Source organism: Falco punctatus, assembly GCF_963210335.1.
Source record: "Falco punctatus genome assembly, chromosome: 16".
Classification (NCBI taxonomy): domain Eukaryota; kingdom Metazoa; phylum Chordata; class Aves; order Falconiformes; family Falconidae; genus Falco; species Falco punctatus.
The window spans coordinates 6,658,504-6,678,058 of NC_137596.1; the positions used below are offsets into that span (position 1 = coordinate 6,658,504).

The 19,555-nt window shown below is 62.3% G+C and overlaps 3 protein-coding genes across 10 annotated transcripts; 2 read left to right on the forward strand and 1 right to left on the reverse strand.

Moving 5' to 3' along the window:
* The first annotated feature begins 877 nt into the window (after positions 1-877).
* NLRX1 (NLR family member X1) lies at positions 878-8,903 on the forward strand. 5 transcript variants are annotated; one of them, XM_080366416.1, is made up of 10 exons: positions 878-910; positions 1,077-1,166; positions 3,216-3,343; positions 3,561-3,621; positions 4,042-4,139; positions 4,349-4,965; positions 5,431-6,845; positions 7,596-7,682; positions 7,793-8,044; positions 8,199-8,903. In XM_080366416.1, the coding sequence occupies exons 3-10, from the start codon at positions 3,223-3,225 to the stop codon at positions 8,515-8,517; spliced, it is 2,970 nt and encodes a 989-aa protein (XP_080222542.1). In that variant the 5' UTR covers positions 878-910; positions 1,077-1,166; positions 3,216-3,222; the 3' UTR covers positions 8,518-8,903. The 5 variants fall into 5 exon arrangements, with proteins under 5 accessions (XP_080222542.1, XP_080222538.1, XP_080222541.1 ...); XM_080366412.1 differs by lacking the exon at positions 878-910 and having other exon boundaries at positions 1,047-1,522; XM_080366415.1 differs by lacking the exon at positions 878-910 and having other exon boundaries at positions 1,115-1,166.
* On the forward strand, positions 8,562-13,415 carry NHERF4 (NHERF family PDZ scaffold protein 4). Of its 4 annotated transcripts, none has more exons than XM_080366440.1 (10): positions 8,562-8,663; positions 10,024-10,051; positions 10,403-10,467; positions 10,672-10,883; positions 11,033-11,219; positions 11,306-11,442; positions 11,518-11,722; positions 11,904-12,100; positions 12,282-12,452; positions 12,705-13,415. In XM_080366440.1, exons 1-10 carry the CDS (start codon positions 8,621-8,623, stop codon positions 12,747-12,749), a joined length of 1,290 nt encoding a protein of 429 aa, XP_080222566.1. In that variant the 5' UTR covers positions 8,562-8,620; the 3' UTR covers positions 12,750-13,415. The 4 variants fall into 4 exon arrangements, with proteins under 4 accessions (XP_080222566.1, XP_080222567.1, XP_080222565.1 ...); XM_080366441.1 differs by lacking the exon at positions 8,562-8,663 and adding an exon at positions 9,410-9,511; XM_080366439.1 differs by lacking the exons at positions 8,562-8,663; positions 10,024-10,051 and having other exon boundaries at positions 10,188-10,467.
* A 3-nt stretch (positions 13,416-13,418) lies between these two features.
* Positions 13,419-19,403, reverse strand: DRC12 (dynein regulatory complex subunit 12 homolog). Its single transcript, XM_080366443.1, is given in 4 exon segments — positions 13,419-13,858; positions 13,861-13,887; positions 13,890-18,729; positions 18,822-19,403. Coding segments are annotated over 3 exon segments (1,074 nt in total). The 5' UTR covers positions 14,509-18,729; positions 18,822-19,403; the 3' UTR covers positions 13,419-13,430.
* Positions 19,404-19,555: the final 152 nt, after the last annotated feature.

The following is a 19,555-nucleotide window of genomic DNA, read 5'->3' on the forward strand; positions in this document are numbered from 1 at the left end:
GGGGTGCAGCATGCAGGGCTGCGGCTGTTGAAACCCGTGCTTCCACGTGACCAGAGGTGAGCTGCTTTTTTCCTGGGACTGTTGGCCAAAACAAGATGCAGATAACAGCTCAAAAGCCACGGCAGTCTGCTCGCACAGCTGTAGCTCTGCGGTGGTAGCCGCACGTGGATGGCATTTGCCCGCGTCCTTCTGCCTTGCTGGGAGGCTGCCAAGTGGGGCCAGGGCACCGCTGCCCACTGCTGCAGCCTGGCAGGACCCAGGCAGGGCAGGGGTGAGCCCCTGGGCTCGGGGGTGGGGGGCACGGGGCTGCTGGCAGGGCCCTGCTGGCTCTCTGGGCTGTGCCACACATGCAGGTAAGTGCCCCGTAGGGACAGGGTGCCCAGGTCCCAGCTTGCTGCTGGTGCTCACTAGTGTCTGGAGGGCCCCAGGAGCTGTTGAGCAGGCAGAGATGTTACGGCTTATTTCAGTCTTTCTGAGATTGTACTTGTTGGATTTCACACATCAATAAAACTTATATTTATAGTGTACTGCCTGGATGCCTCCCCTCCCTGAGCGGACAGAGGGCATGCACATGAGGGGAGATGTGCGTACCGGGGTACACCGACGGGCATCCCTGTGCGGGGGTGTGGAGCTGTGTGCTGGGGGGCAGCATGTGGACAGGGACAGTGTGCAAAGGTGCACAGGGGGACACGTGCAAGCCTTTGGGGTGCAAGGGGCGGCCTTTGGGGTTACCAGAGTGTGAACCCTTGCCCTCAGCCCTGCCTGTGGCTGGCTGGGGTGGGCTGGCCCTTCCTGGGGCAGCACCGGGGGGCCGAGCGGGTTGCATGCAGCCCTGCAGACGCCGCTGGCTCTGGTCTCAGCACTACCTTACTGGGTTGCCAGAGCAGATCTGCAAGCAGCGAGAGCGTAGGTAGGTATGTCTGTGTGTGCGTGTCCATGCACACGTTGCACAGCCAGGCAGAGCCGGGTGGTGCTGGGCTGCTGGCTCTCTTCCCTGTGGGGCTGCTGTGGTCCCGCTCCTTGCACTGTGCTCGGTGGCAGCAGCTGAGCACGGGGAGGGTTTCACTGTGGAGCAGGATTTATCCTTGCAGGCTCCTGTTGCGCAGCTGGGGATGCAGAGCCACTGATTGTGTCCAGAGGAACCCCCGCACCTTGCAGCACAGCTGGTATGCGGATATATGCAGGAAACCCCCCGCCCCGTCCCCATACTGTGCGTGTCCCTGTGTTTGGGGGTACAGGTCTTTGTCCTTGCCGTTGCACTTGCTGGTCCCTGTGCCGTGTCCCCGAAGTGGGGGCTCTCCACGCTCCACGCTGGCGCGGGGCAGGACGGGACAGGACGGCGTTGCAGGAAGTTACAGCTGCAAAACAGCCACCTCCGGAGAGGAGAGAGGAGCGTCTTCCTGGGGCAAGGATGGAAGGACAGGGCTAAGCACCAGCAGGCTCTCCTTGGTGGGCTCAGCGCCTGCAGCACAAGCACGGGGAGCGGTGGGCTCAGCCTCCCTGGCCAGGATCCCCGCTGGAGGTAAACGTGTCGCGTTCGACACGGCCATCGCTCTTGTCTTGCTCAGCGTCAGCCTCGCTTGCCGTGGGCTCCGGGGCCTCGATCCCTCCGGACACTGACGCAGGGAGGTGGGAGCCTGCGGTAACCAGAGAGCCAGGGCGTGCGGGGGCCAGGCGTGCACCAGGGGTCCCTGAAGGGGACGTGGCAAGCGCGTGGCACAGGGCCCTCTGCTCGGCATGCCCTGGGTGGCAGAGGGTGCCAGGAACGGGCTGGGAGCTGGGCATAGGGCACATCGGGGTTTGCTTGCTGCAGAAGTCTCCAGGCCAGGACACCCAGGTTCAAGGTCAGCTCCACCGTCTCCACCCCCGTGCCTCAGTTTCTCCATCTGGATAACATGAGGGACTGCAAAAAGCCTGGGCTGCGGGAAGGGAGAGCGAGCAGTCGCCCTGCTCGTCCTCTCCTGGAGGAAGCCAAAGGCAGAGGTTGCATGCTGGGGTTCGCTTCCACCCTCCCCGCGCCGTGCCTCAGTTTCTCAGGCTGTTGGGGCTGTGAGCATTCCCGAAGGATCGTCCTGCTGATCTGGGGCAGGAGCCTGAGTCAGGGCCGGCGCAGCCGGTTCTGCGGGGCTGTACGGGCAGGCAGGGCTGGGCAGAGCTCAGCTGTGCCGTGGCCCTGGGCAGCAGCGCTGCCACCCTGTCCTGCTCCCCTCGTCCATTCCAGAGATGGGCGCTTTGCCTGGCGAACCTCCCCCTGGGGCAGGCGGGACCTGGTGCAGCCCTGAGGAAGCAGCAGAGCTCTGGCAGCCCCCTGCCAGCTTGTGCCCTGGCTACTGCTGGCCACAGCCTCGCTGGCGGCTTTAGGCAGGGGGAGGCTGTGCTCAGCACCTCTGCGTGCCACAGCCACCTTGTCCGGGCAGACTGGTGAGAGGGCTCGGCCAGTGCCACCGGGCGGTCCCGGCAGTGCCGGACTGGGGGAAGCCACCACTCACATGGAGCTGGGATCATCTTTACCCAGTTCCTTTCCTAAGCCCCTTCCTGCCGTCTCCTCTCTCCCAACCCCAGCTCCTAGTTTTACAGGATTTCATGGCACTTTGGGGAGGGCAGTTGGTTTGTTCTAATATAAAGCCCTAAAATACCAAGCCCTCAAGCCTGGGAGGAAGAACCTGCTCTGTCCCCGCCACTTTTGTTCTCTTGGCTGTGACAGTTGTTACAGCTGAGTCTAGGCTGGTGACTTCTGGCTGCTGACAGGGATGAGAGCGTCCCCTGCCCCTTGTGCCCCCAGTGAATGAGGTGGCTGGTCCCAGCTGAGGCCCTGGGGGGTGGAGGTGGGTCTTTGGGGGGGGGGGGCAGGGGGCAGGCAGGCTTGGCTGGGAGGGCAAGTACCTCCTCAGGACCCTGCATTGCTGCCCTCCTGGCTGCAAGCCAGCCAAGGTGATGCCCAGGTAGGTCTGTGAAGGGTGCTGGGTGGGGAGTCTGGGGTGGGGAAAATGCTTCTGCCAGCTCAGCTCTGCTCCAGCCACCCTGCTGGCCAGCCCCCCACTCCTGCCCACGGCCAGTGGGTTTGTGGGATCAGATGTGGGAGCGGGTCCTTCCTGATGCAGGCATCCCTGGGCTGGGGGGGTAGGTACGGCCTTAGGCTGCAAAGCTGGGCTGGGGCAGGACACCGGCGGGTCCAGGCGCCCAGCCTGCCTCATGGGCTGCCTCCTCTCTTTCAGGCAGAGGATGCTCCGTGCCACGCAATGCCAGAGCTGCCTGCCCTGGGGCGGCTGGGCACAGCTTCGTCGATCCCTGCCGGGGAGCAGGGGAACCCGGGGTGTGTATCTGTGTGCTGCTTCGGTGCCAGGTGAGCTGGGCTCTGTGCCTGCGGGACTGTGACCCTGCATTTGCCCTGCCCGCAGAGAAACCCTGTCCCTGGCGGACATCCCTCCCTAGCTGCACAGTGGAGCCTGTGCACTCTGTGGGTCACCCCAGCAAGATGCGAAGCTGTTGAGCTGGGTGCTGTGAGCTCTGCTGGGCTGGAAGGGGCCATCCCTGACTGTCTGTGTTCTTCTCCACCCCAGATGTTGCAGGCAGCTACTTCCTCAGGAAGATCCTTTGCGCAAGCACCATCTCCCATCCCAGGTACAGTGCCACGCAGCTGGGGCCTGGCCCATTCCACCCTGTGGCCGTTTGCCGTGGGACCTGCGTGGCTGAGCTGGCTGCCCTGGGACCGCTGGGGCTCTGCAGGCAGACGCTGCTTTGCCTCCACCTAGAAAACAACCCAGACCCGACTCCCTGCCTGCTTGAATTCAGCCCAGCTTCTCCGCCTCGCCATGGGGCTGCTGGGGGTGCACAGCACGTGGCTTGCTGACCTGCCTTCAGCTCCCAGCCGTGCCCTTGCCCCAGCCCTGTGCTCTGCCTTGGGGTGGGGGAAGGCAGGGGTGAGCTGACTCTGCTCAGCACTTCCCATGGCACGCACTGGAGACCTGCCTACCCTGCCCCAGGCAGGGCTTGGAGCTGCCAGCCCCTGCCTTCCTTGTGAAACTCTTCCTCCTCTTGCAGGGGCTGCGCTCGCTTCCAGGGAGGGTCCCAGGAGCATTCTGTCCAGCCCAGCTCCCCTCGCCGTGGCCTGAACCAGCTGAAGAACGTGGCCTCTTCTGGTAAGCTTGCAGCCCTGCACTGAAGGGGATGGAGGGTCCTACAGAGCGGGCTGGGGGCAGCTGCTGTCCCGGGCAGTGTGGGGTTAGCAAGAACTGGGTTCTGTCCTCTTCTCAGCAGCTGCCCCACCGCAGTGGCTTGGGGCTGGCAACTTCCCCAGTCCCCTGCCAGTGAGATGGCCTTGCTTCATCAAGCAACTTCCTCTTCCCAGATGCCATCAAGAAACACCAGAAGAGCCTGTCTGCATGGTTCAGCCACCAGCCCAATGAAGAGAGGCAGTTTGGCCCTTCCTTCTCGATGGACGCAGTCCATGTGGACCCAGTGATCCGGGAGAGCTCCCTGGAGGAGATCCTGAAGCCCTCACCTGACTTAACCATCCAGAACCAGCTCCAGCAGCCCTGCAGCCAGGTTATCAGCCTCCAGAACCTTTTCGATGTGGATGCCTGCGGGCGACAGGTGAAGAATGTGGTGCTGTATGGTACCGTGGGCACGGGGAAGAGCACCCTCATCAAGAAGATGGTGGTGGACTGGTGCCATGGTCGCCTGCCTCGCTTTGAGCTGGTCATCCCGTTCTCCTGCGAGGACTTGTCCCAGAGTCATGCCCCCATCTCCCTGCGGCGCCTCATAACCAAGAAGTACCAGCACCTCCGGGACGTGGTGCCGATGCTGGGCGCTTCCAACCTCAAGGTGCTTTTCATCCTCAATGGCCTGGAGCGCCTCAACTTGGACTTCCGACTGGCTGGCACGGAGCTGTGCTGTGACCCCAATGAGCCTGTGCCTCCCTCCGCCATCGTGGTCAATCTGCTGCGAAAATACCTCCTGCCAGAGGTCAGTGTCTCCCTCCAGCTCCTTCATGCTGGAGGAAGGCTGGGGTGAGCCCTAGGGCATGGCAGGCATGGCCGTTGTGCTGATTGCTCGTAGTCCAGCCTGGCTGTGAGCGAGCAGGCAGCCTCCGCTCCTGGAGGGACTTGCCAAGGTGGCCTTGTGTTGCTGTTGCTGGTTTTTCTCTGTGGGATCTTGAGGGAGGCCTGGGAAGGCAAAGGCGGCGCGGTCTGCTGGGCTGTGGCCTTCCAGACTCGGTACATGTCTAGCAGGGGATGGGGAAAGTCCTGTCCCCTCTGCCTGGGCCAGATCTGAACCAGCACCCTTTAGGCAGCAGCTTCTCGCACCCCAGCCCCCGGGTGGTGTGACCCTTGCGCACCTGTACGTGGGTTACGCACTTGGGACCTTGCTGAGCTTAGATCAAAGCTGCGGACAGAGCATCTCCAAACTCACCCAGCCCTCTGCTTCCAGGCCAGCATCATCGTCACCACGCGCCCATCAGCTGTGCGCCGGATTCCTGGCAAGTATGTGGGCCGCTACGCTGAGATCTGTGGCTTCTCTGACACCAACCTGCAGAAGCTGTACTTCCAGATGCGTCTCAGCCAGCCTGGCTGTAGTGGAGGGGACGGTGTGGTTAGCGGCTCAGGCGAGCAGGAAAACTTGGTAGAGATGTTGTCGAGGAACTTGGAGCGCCACAACCAAATAGCTGCTGCCTGCTTCTTGCCCTCTTACTGCTGGCTGGTGTGCACCACGCTGCACTTTCTCTACTTCACCAGGACGGTACCTCCTAGCCAGACCCTGACGGGCATCTACACCAGCTTCCTGAGGCTCAACTTCAGTGGGGAGGTGCTGGACAGCACTGACCCCACCAACATCTCCATGATGAAGTATGTGGCCAAGATGATGGGCAAGCTGGCCTACAAAGGGGTGATGTCCCGCAAGACCTGCTTCTCAGAGGACGACCTGCAGCAGTGCTTTGAAGTGGAGATGAAGACTGAAAGTGAGCTCAACCTCCTGGAGGTTTTCCGCAGTGATGTCTTCCGCTTCTTCCTCACTCCGTGTGTGCAGCCGGGCAAAGAGCACACCTTTGTCTTCACCATCCCTGCCATGCAGGAGTACCTGGCAGCTCTGTATGTGGTGCTGGGTGAGAAGAAGACCCTGGCGCAGAGAGTGGGGAAGGAGCTGTCAGAGGTCATTGGGAAGGTGAGCGAAGATGTCGCTGTCGTTCTGAGTATCATCTCCAAGGTGCTGCCCTTGCGCTTCCTACCAGTGCTCTTCAACCTGCTCAAAATTTTCCCTCGCTACTTCTCCCGGCTGAGCGGTAAGGATCGGGATGCTATTGCCCACACCATGGCAGAGGAGCTGTTCAAAGAGGAGGACTACTACAATGACGATGTTTTGGACCAGATCAATTCCAGCATCCTGGGCGTGGAGGGCCCCATGCGCCACCCTGATGAAGCCCCTGATGATGAGGTCTTTGAGCTCTTCCCCATCTTCATGGGTGGAATACTGTCCCGCCGTAACCGCGCCATCCTTGAGCAGCTGGGCTGCTCCATCAAGAACCTGGCAGCCTTTGAGATCGCCAAGGCCATGAAGAAGACGGTCATCAGGAACAGCCGCAAGGGCCTGCCCCCCTCCGAGCTGATGGACTACCTCTTCTTCCTGCACGAGTTTCAGAACGAGCGCTTCACAGCTGAGGCCATCCGCTCCCTCCGGACTGTCAACCTCTCATCCGTCAAGATGACCCCTCTCAAGTGCTCTATCCTGGCATCTGTCATGGGCACCATGTGCCATGAGGTGGAGGAGCTGAACCTGACCTCCTGCAACCTTGACACGAGCAGCCTGAGGACCCTGTTCCCAGTCCTGCTGCGATGCAAAGCTCTCCAGTGAGTACCACCTTCTGCTGCCCTCGAGCAGTGCTCGAAAAAGGGGCTCTCCCTCACCTCTGCCCATCGCGGGGTTACACTGGGAGCCCCAGCACGGCTAAGGTAGGGGAGGAGACGCAGCCCTTGTTCATCCTCCGTGCAGACCTAGGGGACTACAGCTTCCGACGTGCCGCGCTCCCTGAGCAGCCTCCTCGGGCATCGCGCTGCGGTTTGCGGTCCCCACGCCCCTGCCCGCAGGACTCCGGGCGGCTCTCAGCACCGGGCTCTGCATCACCCGCTGCTCCGAGCTGGGGGATACGCAGCCCAAGGGTGGGAGCGGGGGCTGCGCGGGGGGGTGGGCTCGGTTCCAGGCCGGCGGGGGCTGCAGCCTCCCGGCCGCCCAGCGGGTGGCGAGCCGTGCTCGGCAGAGATGGACTCGGCTGTGCAGCGGGGCTGTGCGGCACTTCCTTCCTCCAGATGCTCAGGAGGTCCTGGTGGGGTCCTCATCCCTCCTCAGACCTTCACTCAGCCCCCTGTGGACCCTGCACGCCTTCCCCTCCCTTGCTGCTGCTGGCGCTGGCTCTGCTGGCGGATGCTACCCAAGCTCCGGGGCGGTTTCGGTGTGCTCCCTTTTGGAGACGGAGCCTTGTGTGGCCTTCTCTGGGGAGCCCGGGGGGGGTGGTGATGGGGAGGGCCGAGAGAACAAGGTTGCCAGCCCTACGGGTAACAGCCGTTTCGGTCCTGCCACCCCACTGTCTTGCTCTGCCTCAGTCTGCAGCTCAACAGCCTGGGCTCTGATGCCTGCAAGGAGATCCGTGACCTGCTCCTGCATGACAAGTGTGTGGTGAGCAACCTGCGGTGAGTACTGCCTCTCTCCTTGCATGAAACCGCCTCTGCTGCCCACCACGTGCCCTGGCCCTGGGCCCCCTGCCCAGCCTTGGCATTGCCTTGAGCTCCTCTGTCCGCAGGCTGGCAAATAACCCCTTGGGGGAGCAGGGGGCACAATACCTGGCTGAGGCGCTGGCAGGCAACCGCTCGCTGACCCATTTGTCCCTGCTGCACACTGCCCTGGGGGACCAGGGTGCCGAGGTCATTGCTCAGCACCTGGCTGAGAACCAGCACCTCCAGGAGCTCAACCTGGGCTACAACTCCCTGACAGACACATCTGCCCTGCACGTGGTAGAGGTGGCCAAAAAGCACGCGACGCTGGACAAAGTGCAGTGAGTTCGCTCTGCCCCAGCTTTTCCCTCTTGCAGGCGATGCCTCCAGCCCAGCGTCCCTCCCTGCGGCAGGGAGCAGGGAGCTCCTCTCTGCCTCGCCGTCCTGCCCCCTGGCCCTCACAGTGTCTCCCGTTCCTTTTCTCCCAACCCACAGTCTGTACTTCAACGACATCAGTGAGGATGGCAAGCGGGCACTTCACAGCCTGCGCATGGACCGGGATGGCGTCAGGGCACTGGTCTTCCTTACAGCAGGCACCGACGTCTCTGACTACTGGCCCAATATCCTGAACGTGGTGCAGAGGAACCTGCCGTTCTGGGACCGTGAGCGGGTTCGGCAGCACCTTGCCCTCATCCTGCAGGACCTGGAGAGCAGTCGGAGACAGACTGCCAACCCCTGGAGGAAAGCCAAGTTCCTGCGGGTCGAGAGCGAGGTCAAGAAGATGCTGGGGCAACTGCAGCACGGGACCCTCTAGCCTGCTGCCCATCCGCCCAGCCAGGGAGGGAGCAGTGCTGCTGGCGGGGAAGCACCGGAGCGTGCCCCAGCATCGCATCTCCTGCGTCCTTATCCACGTGGAGATGCCTAGTGGTCGGGTGCTATCAAGGCTGCCAAAGGTGCTGGGTACGTGGGGCTCAGCCATCGTCTGCGGGCAAGGCTGAAGTGTGGGAGAACTGTACGGAGACCGGGCCAGGAGCAAATGGGACTTGTTCTTCTGGGCTGGCAGAGACCCAGATCCTGCACCCTGATCACAGCTGGCCCAGCCGCGAGCCGCAGCAGTGGCAGAGGGGCAGGACTCAGGGTTGTTTGTGAAACCTTTGGTAGCATTAAAGTGCACCGCTTTGTTTCCACTGAAGCACACTAGTGCTGTGACTCAGTCTCCTCTCCGGGCCCTTCCTGGGGGAGGAATGTGGAGCTGCTGGTGCAGCCATCCCTCCAGCAGCTGGAGTGGGGGGCCCTGGCCTTTCCCCATCTCATGGGACTAGGATGGGGCAGCCCACTTCTGCTCCAGCCCATGCCAAAACAGCTGGTCTTCCCTACTGTGGGCTGCCCTTGGGAGCAGCTGGAAGCTGGGCCACCAGGATCTCTTCCCAAGCTGGGTGTCCCAGGCTGCTGGTCCCTGCTCCCAGCTCTGCTGGGTGAGGGCTGGCAGTGCCCTGGGGTTGGGAGAGCAGGGGAGACGTCGGGGCTGTTTAACCATTAAACCTGGGGCGTCTTGGAAGAGGCGGGGACACTGGCTTCCCTGCCACTTCACCCTGTACCTTGCTCCCTCTTGCATTCCCTGCAGCCATGAAGCAAACAAAAGGTATGTGCCAGGGCAGTGGGGCTTCGTCCTGCGGAGACCCTTCCCCAAACGCACGTCTCCAGGCCCTGCTTCTGCGTGGAGCAAGGCAACGTCAGAGCCCAGGCAGGCCACAGAAAGGAGCTGGAGGCATCCAGGAAAATGCAGATGGAAATTGTGGGGGCACTTGGTGGGAATCTCCTCTCCTTGGGTTTGGGCGTCCTTGTGCTGGAAGAGGTGGGGAGGGGTTTTATGGGAAGGTGCGCAGGGGAAGGTCTCTGGCTCCATCTCCTGGCTCCCGCCAGCTCTCTGGGGCCCTGGTGACCCTTCCCATCCCTCACTCAAAAGCCCTGTAAACCCCCAGGACTACCCACCATCTGCATAATGCTGCCTGGCCCTGCTTTGCCCCTGGCGGTGCAGGACCCTGCTGGGCTGGGCAGCAGGTGCCCATTGGACCCAAGCAGATGTCCTGCTGCTTTGAAACCCAAGAGGACACTGGTGATGGGGTCAAGAGCCAAGCTGTGCCTGGACACAGGCTGTAGCTGGGGGGCAGAGGGGCTGGGGGGGCTGGGCGGACTCGGCAAGCATCTCCGCTGGCATGGCATGCTCAGCCTGCAAATGGACAAGCCCCCAGTGCATGAGCGCAGGGTGTCTGCTCCTGGCCCGCCACCTCCTGCACTGACCTCTCCTCTCCCTCTGCAGGGCTCGAGGGTGACAAGAAGTCTATCATGTAAGTGCTGAGCCCCCCTTCCCTGGCTGGGGGCTTCCCGGGGCTCAGGGCCCCACAGCTGGGATGTACTGGGGCACATCCTCAGCTGAGGTGGTGTGGGTCACAGCTGCCAGTCCCTGCTGCCTGCCCCAGGAAGGTCTTTCCTGAGCTGTTGGCTCAGGTGGGATGTGGGGCACAGTCCGAGAGGGAGATCTCCTCCTGGCTTTCCCCAGGGAAGAGGAGGCACAGGAGCTGTGGTCCCCGCTGGCCCTTTCTGGGGGGAACGGGGCTCCCCATGGCGAGGCTGGGGAGGGTGGTGGGAAGGCCATGGTGCTGTGCTAACATCGCCTCTTCTGCCCTTTATCGTTTCAGAAAATTTGAATTTAATCCCAAAGACGGGATCGACAACCCTGCCCTGACGCTGACCGAGGACACGGGTAAATACCCTTATCTCCCCGGGGTGTCCCTGTGTCTGCGTGGCGTTCTGGCAGCTGGGCATTGCTGGGGTCCTGAGCCCTCGCACACTGGGGAGCTGGACACATAAGGCAGCAGGGATGGAGAGACCCCAGCCCAGGATGGAGTTAAAGAACTCGTGCTAGGGTCCCTGCAGGGCCCTGCTCACAGGCTGTGCCCCCACGCAGATGGTGAGGGCAACGGGGAGCCCCGCTTCTACCTCCTGAGCAAGGGCAGCACGGAGACCTTCGGCTTCTGCCTCAACGAGGAGCTGGGCTGCCGGGGCCATGTCATCCGGCAGGTCGAGGTCGGGGGTCTGGCCCAGCGCAGGGGGCTGCAGGATGGGGACCGGCTCCTCCAGGTCAACGGCCACTTCGTGGATCACATGGAACACCACAGGGTAAGCTGGGAGTATCCCAGGGATGCCCGGGTCCTCCCTGGCCAAGGGCACAGAGGGTGCAGGACCTCGCTGCTCCCTGGGGCCCTGATCCCACACGCTGTGGTTGGAGGGGGTGCCCTGCCCAGGGTTCACAGCCTGGGTCTCCCCAGGTGGTGCAGAAGATCAAATCCAGCGGGAATCAGGTCCTACTAGCTGTGCTGGATGGAGACTCCTATGAAGCAGCCAAAGCCCTGGGCAGGGACCTGTCCCAGATGCTGCCAGCTGACATCCGCCCGCGCCTCTGCCACATCACACGGGACAAAAGCGGCTTTGGCTTCAGTGTGTCGGGTCCAGAAGGTAAAGTGGGCAGCGGGATGCCAGCACCATGAGCCTCCCCAGCGCAGCATCCCGCTCGCCCGGACTGCCTCCTCTCCTCCCTGCAGGCACGAAGGGCACCTTCCAGCTGGCAGTGCAGCAGGATGGGCCAGCAGAGAGGGCAGGGGTGCCACCAGGCTCCTGGCTCCTGGAGCTGAACGGGGCCAGTGTGAGGAGCTACTCGCATGCACAGCTCACCAGAAAGGTGCGTGCTGCAAGTGCGGGTGGGTGGGGGACTGGGACCAGCAACGTGGCCGAGCACCCCGTGTCTCCCATCCAGCTGAAGCAGAGCGGCACCAAGGTGACGCTGCTGGTGGCATCCAGTGCTGTGGAGGAGTTTTACCGCCTGTGGGGCTTGCGGGTCACAGCTGCTTTGGCAGACACCTCCTGGCTCCCCTTCAAGGTCCGAGAGCTGCACATGGTGAAGGGTCCAGCGGGCTACGGGTTCCTGCTCAAGGAGGATGACTGCAGCTCAGGGGCCACAGGTGAGGGGGGCTGCGGGGAGCGGTCCGTACCTGAGCAAGGCATGGCTGAGGGTTGGGAATAGCTGCACCCCCTGTGCCCGCAGCAGGACCCTGTCCCCACACGCACACGGGGGTCGGCAGTGCCTCTGGCTGGATGCCTCTGTGAGCATCTGCCTGCCCTCTCTTCGCCCCGCTATGGCAGGCCAGTTCCTGTGGGATGTGGATGCAGGGCTGCCGGCTGAGCAGGCAGGGATGAAGGAAGGGGACCGACTCCTGGCTGTGAATGGTGAGAGCATCGAAGGGCTGGACCACCAGCAGACAGTGCTCAGGATCCGTGCCCATGATGACCAGGTGACACTGCTGGTCATCGACCCTGCTGGTGATGAGTTCTACCACTCGGTAGGTTTGGGGGACCCAGCGTGGTCCTGCCCTGGCTGGGCAGCCCTGGAGTGCTGTGAGGATGATGGATGATGGAATGGGTGTCTTGCTCCCAAGCCTGCACAGTGAGGTCCTCCCCAGGGGACCTGGCTTGCTGTGGAGCACCAGGAGCTGTGCAGCCATCCCTTTTCTGCTCTTCCAGATTGGACTGTCCCCTCTGCTGTCCTTTGAGGACACTGACCCTGCCTCAGGCTCCCGCACGCCCTCCCTGCCCTCTCCCCGTGGCTCTCCTGGACTCTGTCACATTGAGGTGGGACCAAAGGGACCTGGCTCCTGGCTGGTGGCTGCTGCCAACAGTATAGGGATCACACAGGTAACCCCTCCTGCCAGGCCCCACGGCAATGCTGCTCACCACCCAGTGCTGCTCTCAGCCCTAGCACCCTCCTGCCCTGCCTGTCCTCATATTTCCCTGGCACCTGTGACACTGGCAGGAGGGGTCAGTGTGGTCCCCTGGCCACAGGGGTCGGTCAGAAAGACCCCTCCGACCTGCCCGTGGGGCAAGGGTGGAGCGTGGTGGGGTGGGTAGACGCGTGCTGCCCACAACGTCCCTGCTGTGTCCCCACAGAGTCCGCGCCGGGAGGAGCAGAGGAGGCTGCACCAGGCGTTCTAGCAGCCCAGGACCACCTGCCTCCAGCCAGGCTTGCCCCCCAGCGCCTCAATCCAGGCCACGTCCAGCCCGTTGGTGTCCCCTGCCCAGCTCCCCGGCCAGCACAGGGCTGCTCAGCACCGCCGTGGCACGCACAGCTGCTGCGCCTCCATGCCCGCGATGGGGTTTGCAGCATCACACCTCCCAGACTCATCTCCACCGGCCAAGGCTGGCTCCAAGCTTTTATTAACTGTGGTGGCGGCTTCTTGCAACCTGAAGGGAGACCTGTGTCTTTGCCTGCCCAGCTGCCCCCAGGGGTATCTGTCTGGGGACATCGTACTGAAGCTCTTGCCCAGCTCCAGACTCTGGGAGCTCCCAGGAGAGCCAAGGCACTGCCCTCCACACCATGACCCAGCGGACCGGGAACCCTGAGGCTTGGCTCAGCCCGGGGCTGGCCTTTGGGCCACTGTGTGAAGGGGACAGGGAGCAGTGGTGGCTGATGGGGCTCTGGAGGAACTTCCCACCTCTCAGCCTGTTGGCACACGTCTCCCCCTGCATGGACATCTTTCTCGTGCTCCTCCTCTCATCCTCCCTGTGGAACCTGGGGACGATGAATGTCTGCCACCCATCACAGCACTGTTCCTGCGGCACCCACTTGGGGTGTAATTAAAGGACAAATCCACACCGCTATTCCCGTGGGTAACGTTATGGAGAGGACTGTGACACAGCAGGGCATCCCAGGGGCAGACAGGACCCGTCTTCTCTTACCCAGCCCGGGTAGCTGGGGCGTTGGGAAGTGGATGTGGGAAGCTCTCCAGGCGTGCTGATAGGGAGGTAGGGGCTGAGAGCCTGTCCTGTCCTGGGAGCCCCAGGGCACTGTATCTCCAGGGGGCTGAGACCGAACTCCTTCAGGAGCTCCTTGTACTCTATGGCAATGGTTGTTCCTACTTCTTCCCAGTGCTGGCTGGCCTCTGCCATCTTGGCCAGCACAAGGTCCAGGCTACCTCGGTGGGAAAGAGGATAGTGAGGAGGGGGGACCTTGCTGCTGGGGGAGCCAGCCACAGCCACATCGCCACTCACGTGGAGGATCTCATACTCCATGTCCATGGCATCCAGCCTGCCCTGCAGCTGGCAATGGTCCTGTCCCTCTGCGCGAATGCCTAGGTGGCATCTCCTGGGTCTGCTGGCTCTCCCGGAGCCTGGTGGCTGTCAGGACAGAGGTAGGGGACACCGAGCACATGGGCACAGGAGCCTGACGCTGCATGACCAATGCATGGGGGGCTGCAGGCAGTGGCTGGCACAGGCCCTGCCTAGTCACCCTCATCCCCAGGGTGGCAGAGGACTTGGGGACGAGTGGGATCACCGCATCCCCTCTGCAGGCAGCACCTCCCAAGACTGGGGGTGCACTGCGAACAGGGTCAGACTTTGCCTTCAGCTGCTGCCGTACTGACAGCACAGAGTGAATGGCTCCTACCTCCCCTCGCTCCCCCAAGTACACTTTGCTGTCTTGGGGAGAACCCTGTGCCCACCCGCTGGCAAGGGGCAGACGTGCCACACCAAGCTGCTCCTGCAGGCTCTTCACCTTCGCCTCCGAGCGCTGGCTGAGGGCTGCTACCTGCTTCTGCAGCTCCTGGTACTGCCAAGTCCTTTCTGGGAGCCAGGGAAGGGGGAAGGGGACAAACGTCATGACTGCAGGAGGGACAAGCAGGCGGTCCCTGTGCTCCGATCCCAGCACCTGTGACCAGGAGCCTGATCTGAGGGCTCCCCTCACGGGGTGAAGCATCAGAAGCAGCCGTGCGTGTACCTGCCTGGCAGGGCTGTGACGATGCCGGTGGTGGGGGCAGAAGGGAGCCCTGGAGGGAAAGTTTTACCTCTCTGTTGAGTGTGGGAGAGTGAAAATGAGCGCAGAGTTTTGAATATGGCAAAGACCGCAAAGCTCTGCTAAAATCAGCCCCTTCTTGAGCACTAACAGAAATGGCGAGGCAACGACTTCTGCAGGCGGGGAAGTCTCTGCCTCTGTGATCTCCTCTGCCCGTGCCAAGTACAGGCACCTGGGGTGCAAGGAGCCCGTGCCCAGAGCCTTCGCACGCTGGCAGCACGGGAGGAGGCAGGACTGGCCTGGGGGGGTGCTGGGGCTGACAGGTGGGGTAAGTGCGCTGCCTTCCCCCAGCAGCACCAAGACGTGGGGTCCCTGCATCTGTCCCACCGCCCCTTCCCACCTCTGCTCTCACCTTCATGAACGTCTCGCTTGTCTTCCCATGCCTGCTCCAGGTCCACATCGTTCTCAGCCTGCCAGGTCATGGTCCCCCAGGGAGCTGTGAGCCAGAGGTGCCCAGGACTGCTGCGGGGACAGCGTGCTTCCAGACAGGTGACCCACACCATGACCCTGGCCTGAGCACAGGCAGACAACGGGCACCATCCAAAGCGTTCTGGGTGCCTACTCCCTGCCCAGTACCTCCTCGGTACCTTCGCCCCGCAGCGTTTCTCTGCTCCCAAAGCCAGGGCGATGTGGCCATCTCCTCAGCCCACGCCTGGCCCCAAGACCTGCTTGGACCAGGGTGAATCGCAGAGCACGAAACCTCCCCTTCGCTTCAGCCCAGCACGGTGCTGGGGAAGCATTTCTCAGGGCGGGGGCCACCACAGCATCCCTGTTCCCTCCCACCTTTCATCATTGCTCCTCTCTGCTCTCCCTGCAGCAGCTGCTGCCCCACACACCAGGGACCTTTAGGACAGCACAGGCAGCCCCTGTGGCCGGAGCCCATGTGCAAGGGAGGCCGTGTGTCATCTTCTGGTGTGACTTGCCACGGGGAAGGGCTGGCCCCTAGGAAGTACAAGCAGGGCAGCAGGCATCCCTTACCCCAGCCCCTGGCTCCTCCTGACCTTATCCAGGTGCTCTTCTGGCCTGTCAACCTCCAGTGCTGCTTTCCTGTACCAGCTTGGCTTTCTGCAGCCAGAGGGAAGAAGGAAGGGGCAGAGTCAGGAGCAGCTCTGTAAAGGGGCTTGGCCCAGGGACACCCAGGGCTGTCAAATGGCCCAGGGGAAGCGTGCCTTGGCATGTTTGCCCCAGGAAAACTTGGCTGGGACACACCTCCAGCTCCAACGCCAGCACCAGGGCAGTATTTGCGCAGACATCTGTCAGACAGAGAGTCGAGGTGCAGCCGGTTTTACTTGAAGCGGCTGCCCTGGAGAGATGCATGCTCATTTGGGACTGAGGGCTGGGATTTTGCAGTGAAGGTGGGGCAGTAGTCATGGTGCATAGAGGCTTGGCGACCTCATCCAAAACCCCACTCCAAATACTTTTCCAGTCTGGCACATGCTTGCACTTCCAGAGACATGTACAAATGGCTGGGGCCTGGCAGAGAAGCTCTCTTTGGCCTCCCCCAGGATCCTGCCAGGCTGGAGGGTGCAGTGGGGTGCAGGGTCCTTGGGGCAGGGCCCTGGACCCCCCCTACCTCCTGTATCTCATCAGGCACAACTGTGCTGCTGCCCTGGCACAGGGTGAGCAGGGCTGGGGGAGATGCAAGAGCCACAGCCAGGCTGTGCCATGTGGCCCCAGCACAATCCTTCACCCCAGTGCTCCCAGCTCCCGCTTCTGGCAGCCCCAACAATGCCTGCCCTTGCTGGGGCCAGGAAGCTGCTGCTGCTTCACTCCTTTTCTCTGTTTCCCTTTGCTTTTCAGAGGTATCCTCCTGCAAAGTGATACCAGTGTTCCTTCTCAGCAAGCGGTGATCACGCACGGCTTTGTGGGGAGAAAAAAGGGGAGGCAGAGGGCTCTTCCCGGCACGTGGAGGAATAAGGTCTCTCCTTCCCCGGGAAGCAAGACCCAGACACATGGAGCTGCCGTGCCTCCACCAGGGTAGCTGTCCTGCCAGCACCTGTCCTGGCTGCTAGCACGGACCTCGGTCCCTCAGGATGCAGCAGCTGCCTTTGAGCTAACCCCTGCTGTTGCAGCAACTCTGCAACGAAGGCAGGTTGTTATCTGGCCCAAAACCCGCCTCCGCCTTGCAGCGGCTGAGCACCTCTGGGGACTGTAGCTGGATTTGGATCTTCTTTATAAAATGAGAGAAGGAAGGGAGAGGATGTCCAACTGCTGTTTCTGCTCAGGATGCAATTAACCCCAAACACCTGGGAATGAGCAGGAGATTCCCGAGTGCACCGCAGTTCTTCAGCAGGACCTTGTGCAGCAGGGGCAGCAGGAGCAGGGAGCTGGCGCGTGGGGAGGCTGCAGGGCTAGCCGCTGCCAGGGCAACCCAGGGACGCCCAGCACACACGGTCCTGCCGGAGGAGCTGGCAGGGTGGCCAGCTGCAAGTGGAGAGCCAGGGGAACCAGACCTGGGCCACAGGTGACAGTGGGGGCTGTTGCCCTGTGTAGATGTGCAGGCACAGCAGCTGGCGTGCACCTCATGCATACACATGCGTGTGCATCTGAAACCACTGCCCAGCCACCCAGAGCTGAGCAATCAGAGGGGCACCAGTGTGTGTGGGGGGGGCTGACAGGCAGCGTGGGGCACGCAGAAGGGAAGGGGATCACCCACTTATGCCCAGCCTTGGGTGGCATGACCAGGAGGGGATGTAGACACTGCTCTCACTCCCAGCCACGAGACACACACGGGTGGCCAGAGGCACCCAGGCACCCAGACGCACTCTCAGCTGCCAGACGCCAGGCTGGAGGGAAGCGATTTCAAAACAATCAGCATGACTTGGCTTCCTGGCACAATGGTGTGAGCAACCGTAGTGCTAAGCGTGGCCCTGGCAGGGGCCCAAGGGACAGAAGCAAACGGGAACCCTGCAGAGGGATGCTGAACTCCTCTTTCCTGTGGGGAGGGAACAGTCCCAAGCGAAAGCAACCTTTGCTTGAAGTCTCACACGTAAATACAGCTGTAACTTGGAGTGAATCATGCCCAGAGAAGCAGATAGTTAGGAATGCAATTGCTCAAGCATGTTCCCTGATCTCTTTGGATTGGGGCCATGGTGATTTTTATATTTGGCTCCACAAAGCTGGTGTAACCCTCCCCAGCCCTCTCCCCAGGTATTTGTGGTATCCCGGAGCTGGCCAGGGCACCCTCCGGTGGTCAATCCGGCTTGACTATTAGCCAGAATCCATTAGCATCTAATGGGAAAAGCCTCAGGAACACGGCCTCAATAAATGTTGACATATTTGAGGTCAATATAATCCTTAGGAAAATTTGCCCAGGTAATTAAAGCCAGACAAGGAGTTGCCTGTCCCAGAAATATTTACCAAGCTTTACCAAAGGCAGTAAAATCAAGACAGAGAGTTTTATAACCAATCTATGCAGGGCTCCCTTGCTGTATCCAGTGCTGCATGCTGCTTCCCGCTGTCCTGCTCATCTGACACCTCAGCAAGCCATGTGCTATGCAGGAACTCATCTCAAACCACCAACCGACAGACAGCCCTGGTCCTGGGCAGAGACTCGTGGAAGAAAGCGGTGCTGGAGCCAGGGTGGTGAGGGCTGCAGCGCTTTGCTGTGATACAAGCAGGCTGATGTACAACGTGTGCGTGCTGCCAGGGCAGGGATGGGAGGAGAGGAGCGGCATGTACAGCCTCCCTGTTGGCAGCACCACAGCCTGAGCACAGAGCCCTCCAGCCATGCCCTGGCTAACAGGGGCTGAGAAGAAGCAGCAACAGCATGGCACGTCCCTCCTGTGGCAGGTAGTGTACCAGAGCAGCGGTGTTGCACAGCTGGCACCCCTGGGGTCCCAGCTCCAGTGCGAGAGTGGGTGCATGAGTGCCGCAGGGAAGCAAAAGGGTGAGCTCTGTCGTGGGGTTCACCTCCAGTCTGGACCCCAGCTCCCTAGAGGCTGGGGCTGTGCTGTCCAACCTCCAGGCCTGAGCCTAGCGTCAGGCTGGCCAAGCTGCTGTATTTTCTGGGTTTTTTTTTTGTCTTCTTTCCTCCTTGAAGCCTGTGTTGTGAGACTGACGCTGTGCTGTACCAGCCACGGCTGTTTGCTCACAAGGGAAGTGCTCTTCTGCCTGGGAAAGGAGCTGAAAAGAGGATCTGTAAGAAACAGGCCTGAACTTACTTTCCAGCCCACGGGAATTTTGAAAGTTTGGTGTTGTGAACTCTGCTGACGCACTCCCTCATCTCCTTTTCTCTCCCTGTTGTTCTGTCCACTCTCCACTGGCCTAGTCCACGTGTGCTTCCACCCAGGGGAGCTGCTGGGGCTGGGCTGCCGGTAACCGGCAGCGGCCTTCACCCGGGGAGGCTGCCCCAAAGCCATGGTGGAGGCCACCCCAAAGCCAAGGGCTGGTGCCTTCCAACCGCTCCCAGCTCTGCCCCTGGCCGGTTCCGCGCCCCGCGGCCGGCCGTGCCCCCCAGCAGGCCGGGGCTGGCTCCCGCCCTCCCGCCACCGGGCCGAGCGAAGCCGCCTCAGGACGTTTTGCCCGCCCGGCGCCCGGGGCCGCGCCCCCGTGTTGGGGCTGGACGCGGGGCCGTTGGCGGAAAAGGGAAGCCGGCTGCTGGAAAGGGGAAGCGACGCTGTTTTGCAACCTCCGAAACGGGCGAGGCGGCCCCCGGGAAGGCAGCCGCGGGCTCGGCTCTGTCCCGCCGGCGGTGTGGCCCTCGCCCGTTCCCATGGCGACCGCGCCCCGCCCGCCCGCACCAAACATGGCCGCCGCGCCGCCCTCACCGCGCAACGCGCATGCCTCACAGCAGTGGGGCGGGGCCTGGCGGGCGGGCCCGTCGCTCGGCCCTCTCCCCCCGCGGGGCGCTGGCGCCCGCCAATCGGCGCCGGCTCCTCCCCGGCGGAGGGGGAAGTCCCTGGCGCGCGGGGGGGGGGGCTGCCCACCAATCGGCGAGCGGCGTGGCCGG

Bases quoted from the DNA above. Each gene is read 5' to 3' on its own strand.
- NLRX1 (XM_080366412.1), top strand. From the start codon at position 1,179: ATGCAGGAAACCCCCCGCCCCGTCCCCATACTGTGCGTGTCCCTGTGT. The intron at 1,523-3,215 runs GTAAACGTGTCG...CCTCTCTTTCAG, and splicing joins GGCCAGGATCCCCGCTGGAG to GCAGAGGATGCTCCGTGCCA. The intron at 6,846-7,595 runs GTGAGTACCACC...GCTCTGCCTCAG, and splicing joins CTGCGATGCAAAGCTCTCCA to TCTGCAGCTCAACAGCCTGG.
- NHERF4 (XM_080366439.1), top strand. From the start codon at position 10,326: ATGGCGAGGCTGGGGAGGGTGGTGGGAAGGCCATGGTGCTGTGCTAAC. The intron at 11,220-11,305 runs GTAAAGTGGGCA...TCCTCCCTGCAG, and splicing joins CAGTGTGTCGGGTCCAGAAG to GCACGAAGGGCACCTTCCAG. The intron at 12,453-12,704 runs GTAACCCCTCCT...GTGTCCCCACAG, and splicing joins ACAGTATAGGGATCACACAG to AGTCCGCGCCGGGAGGAGCA.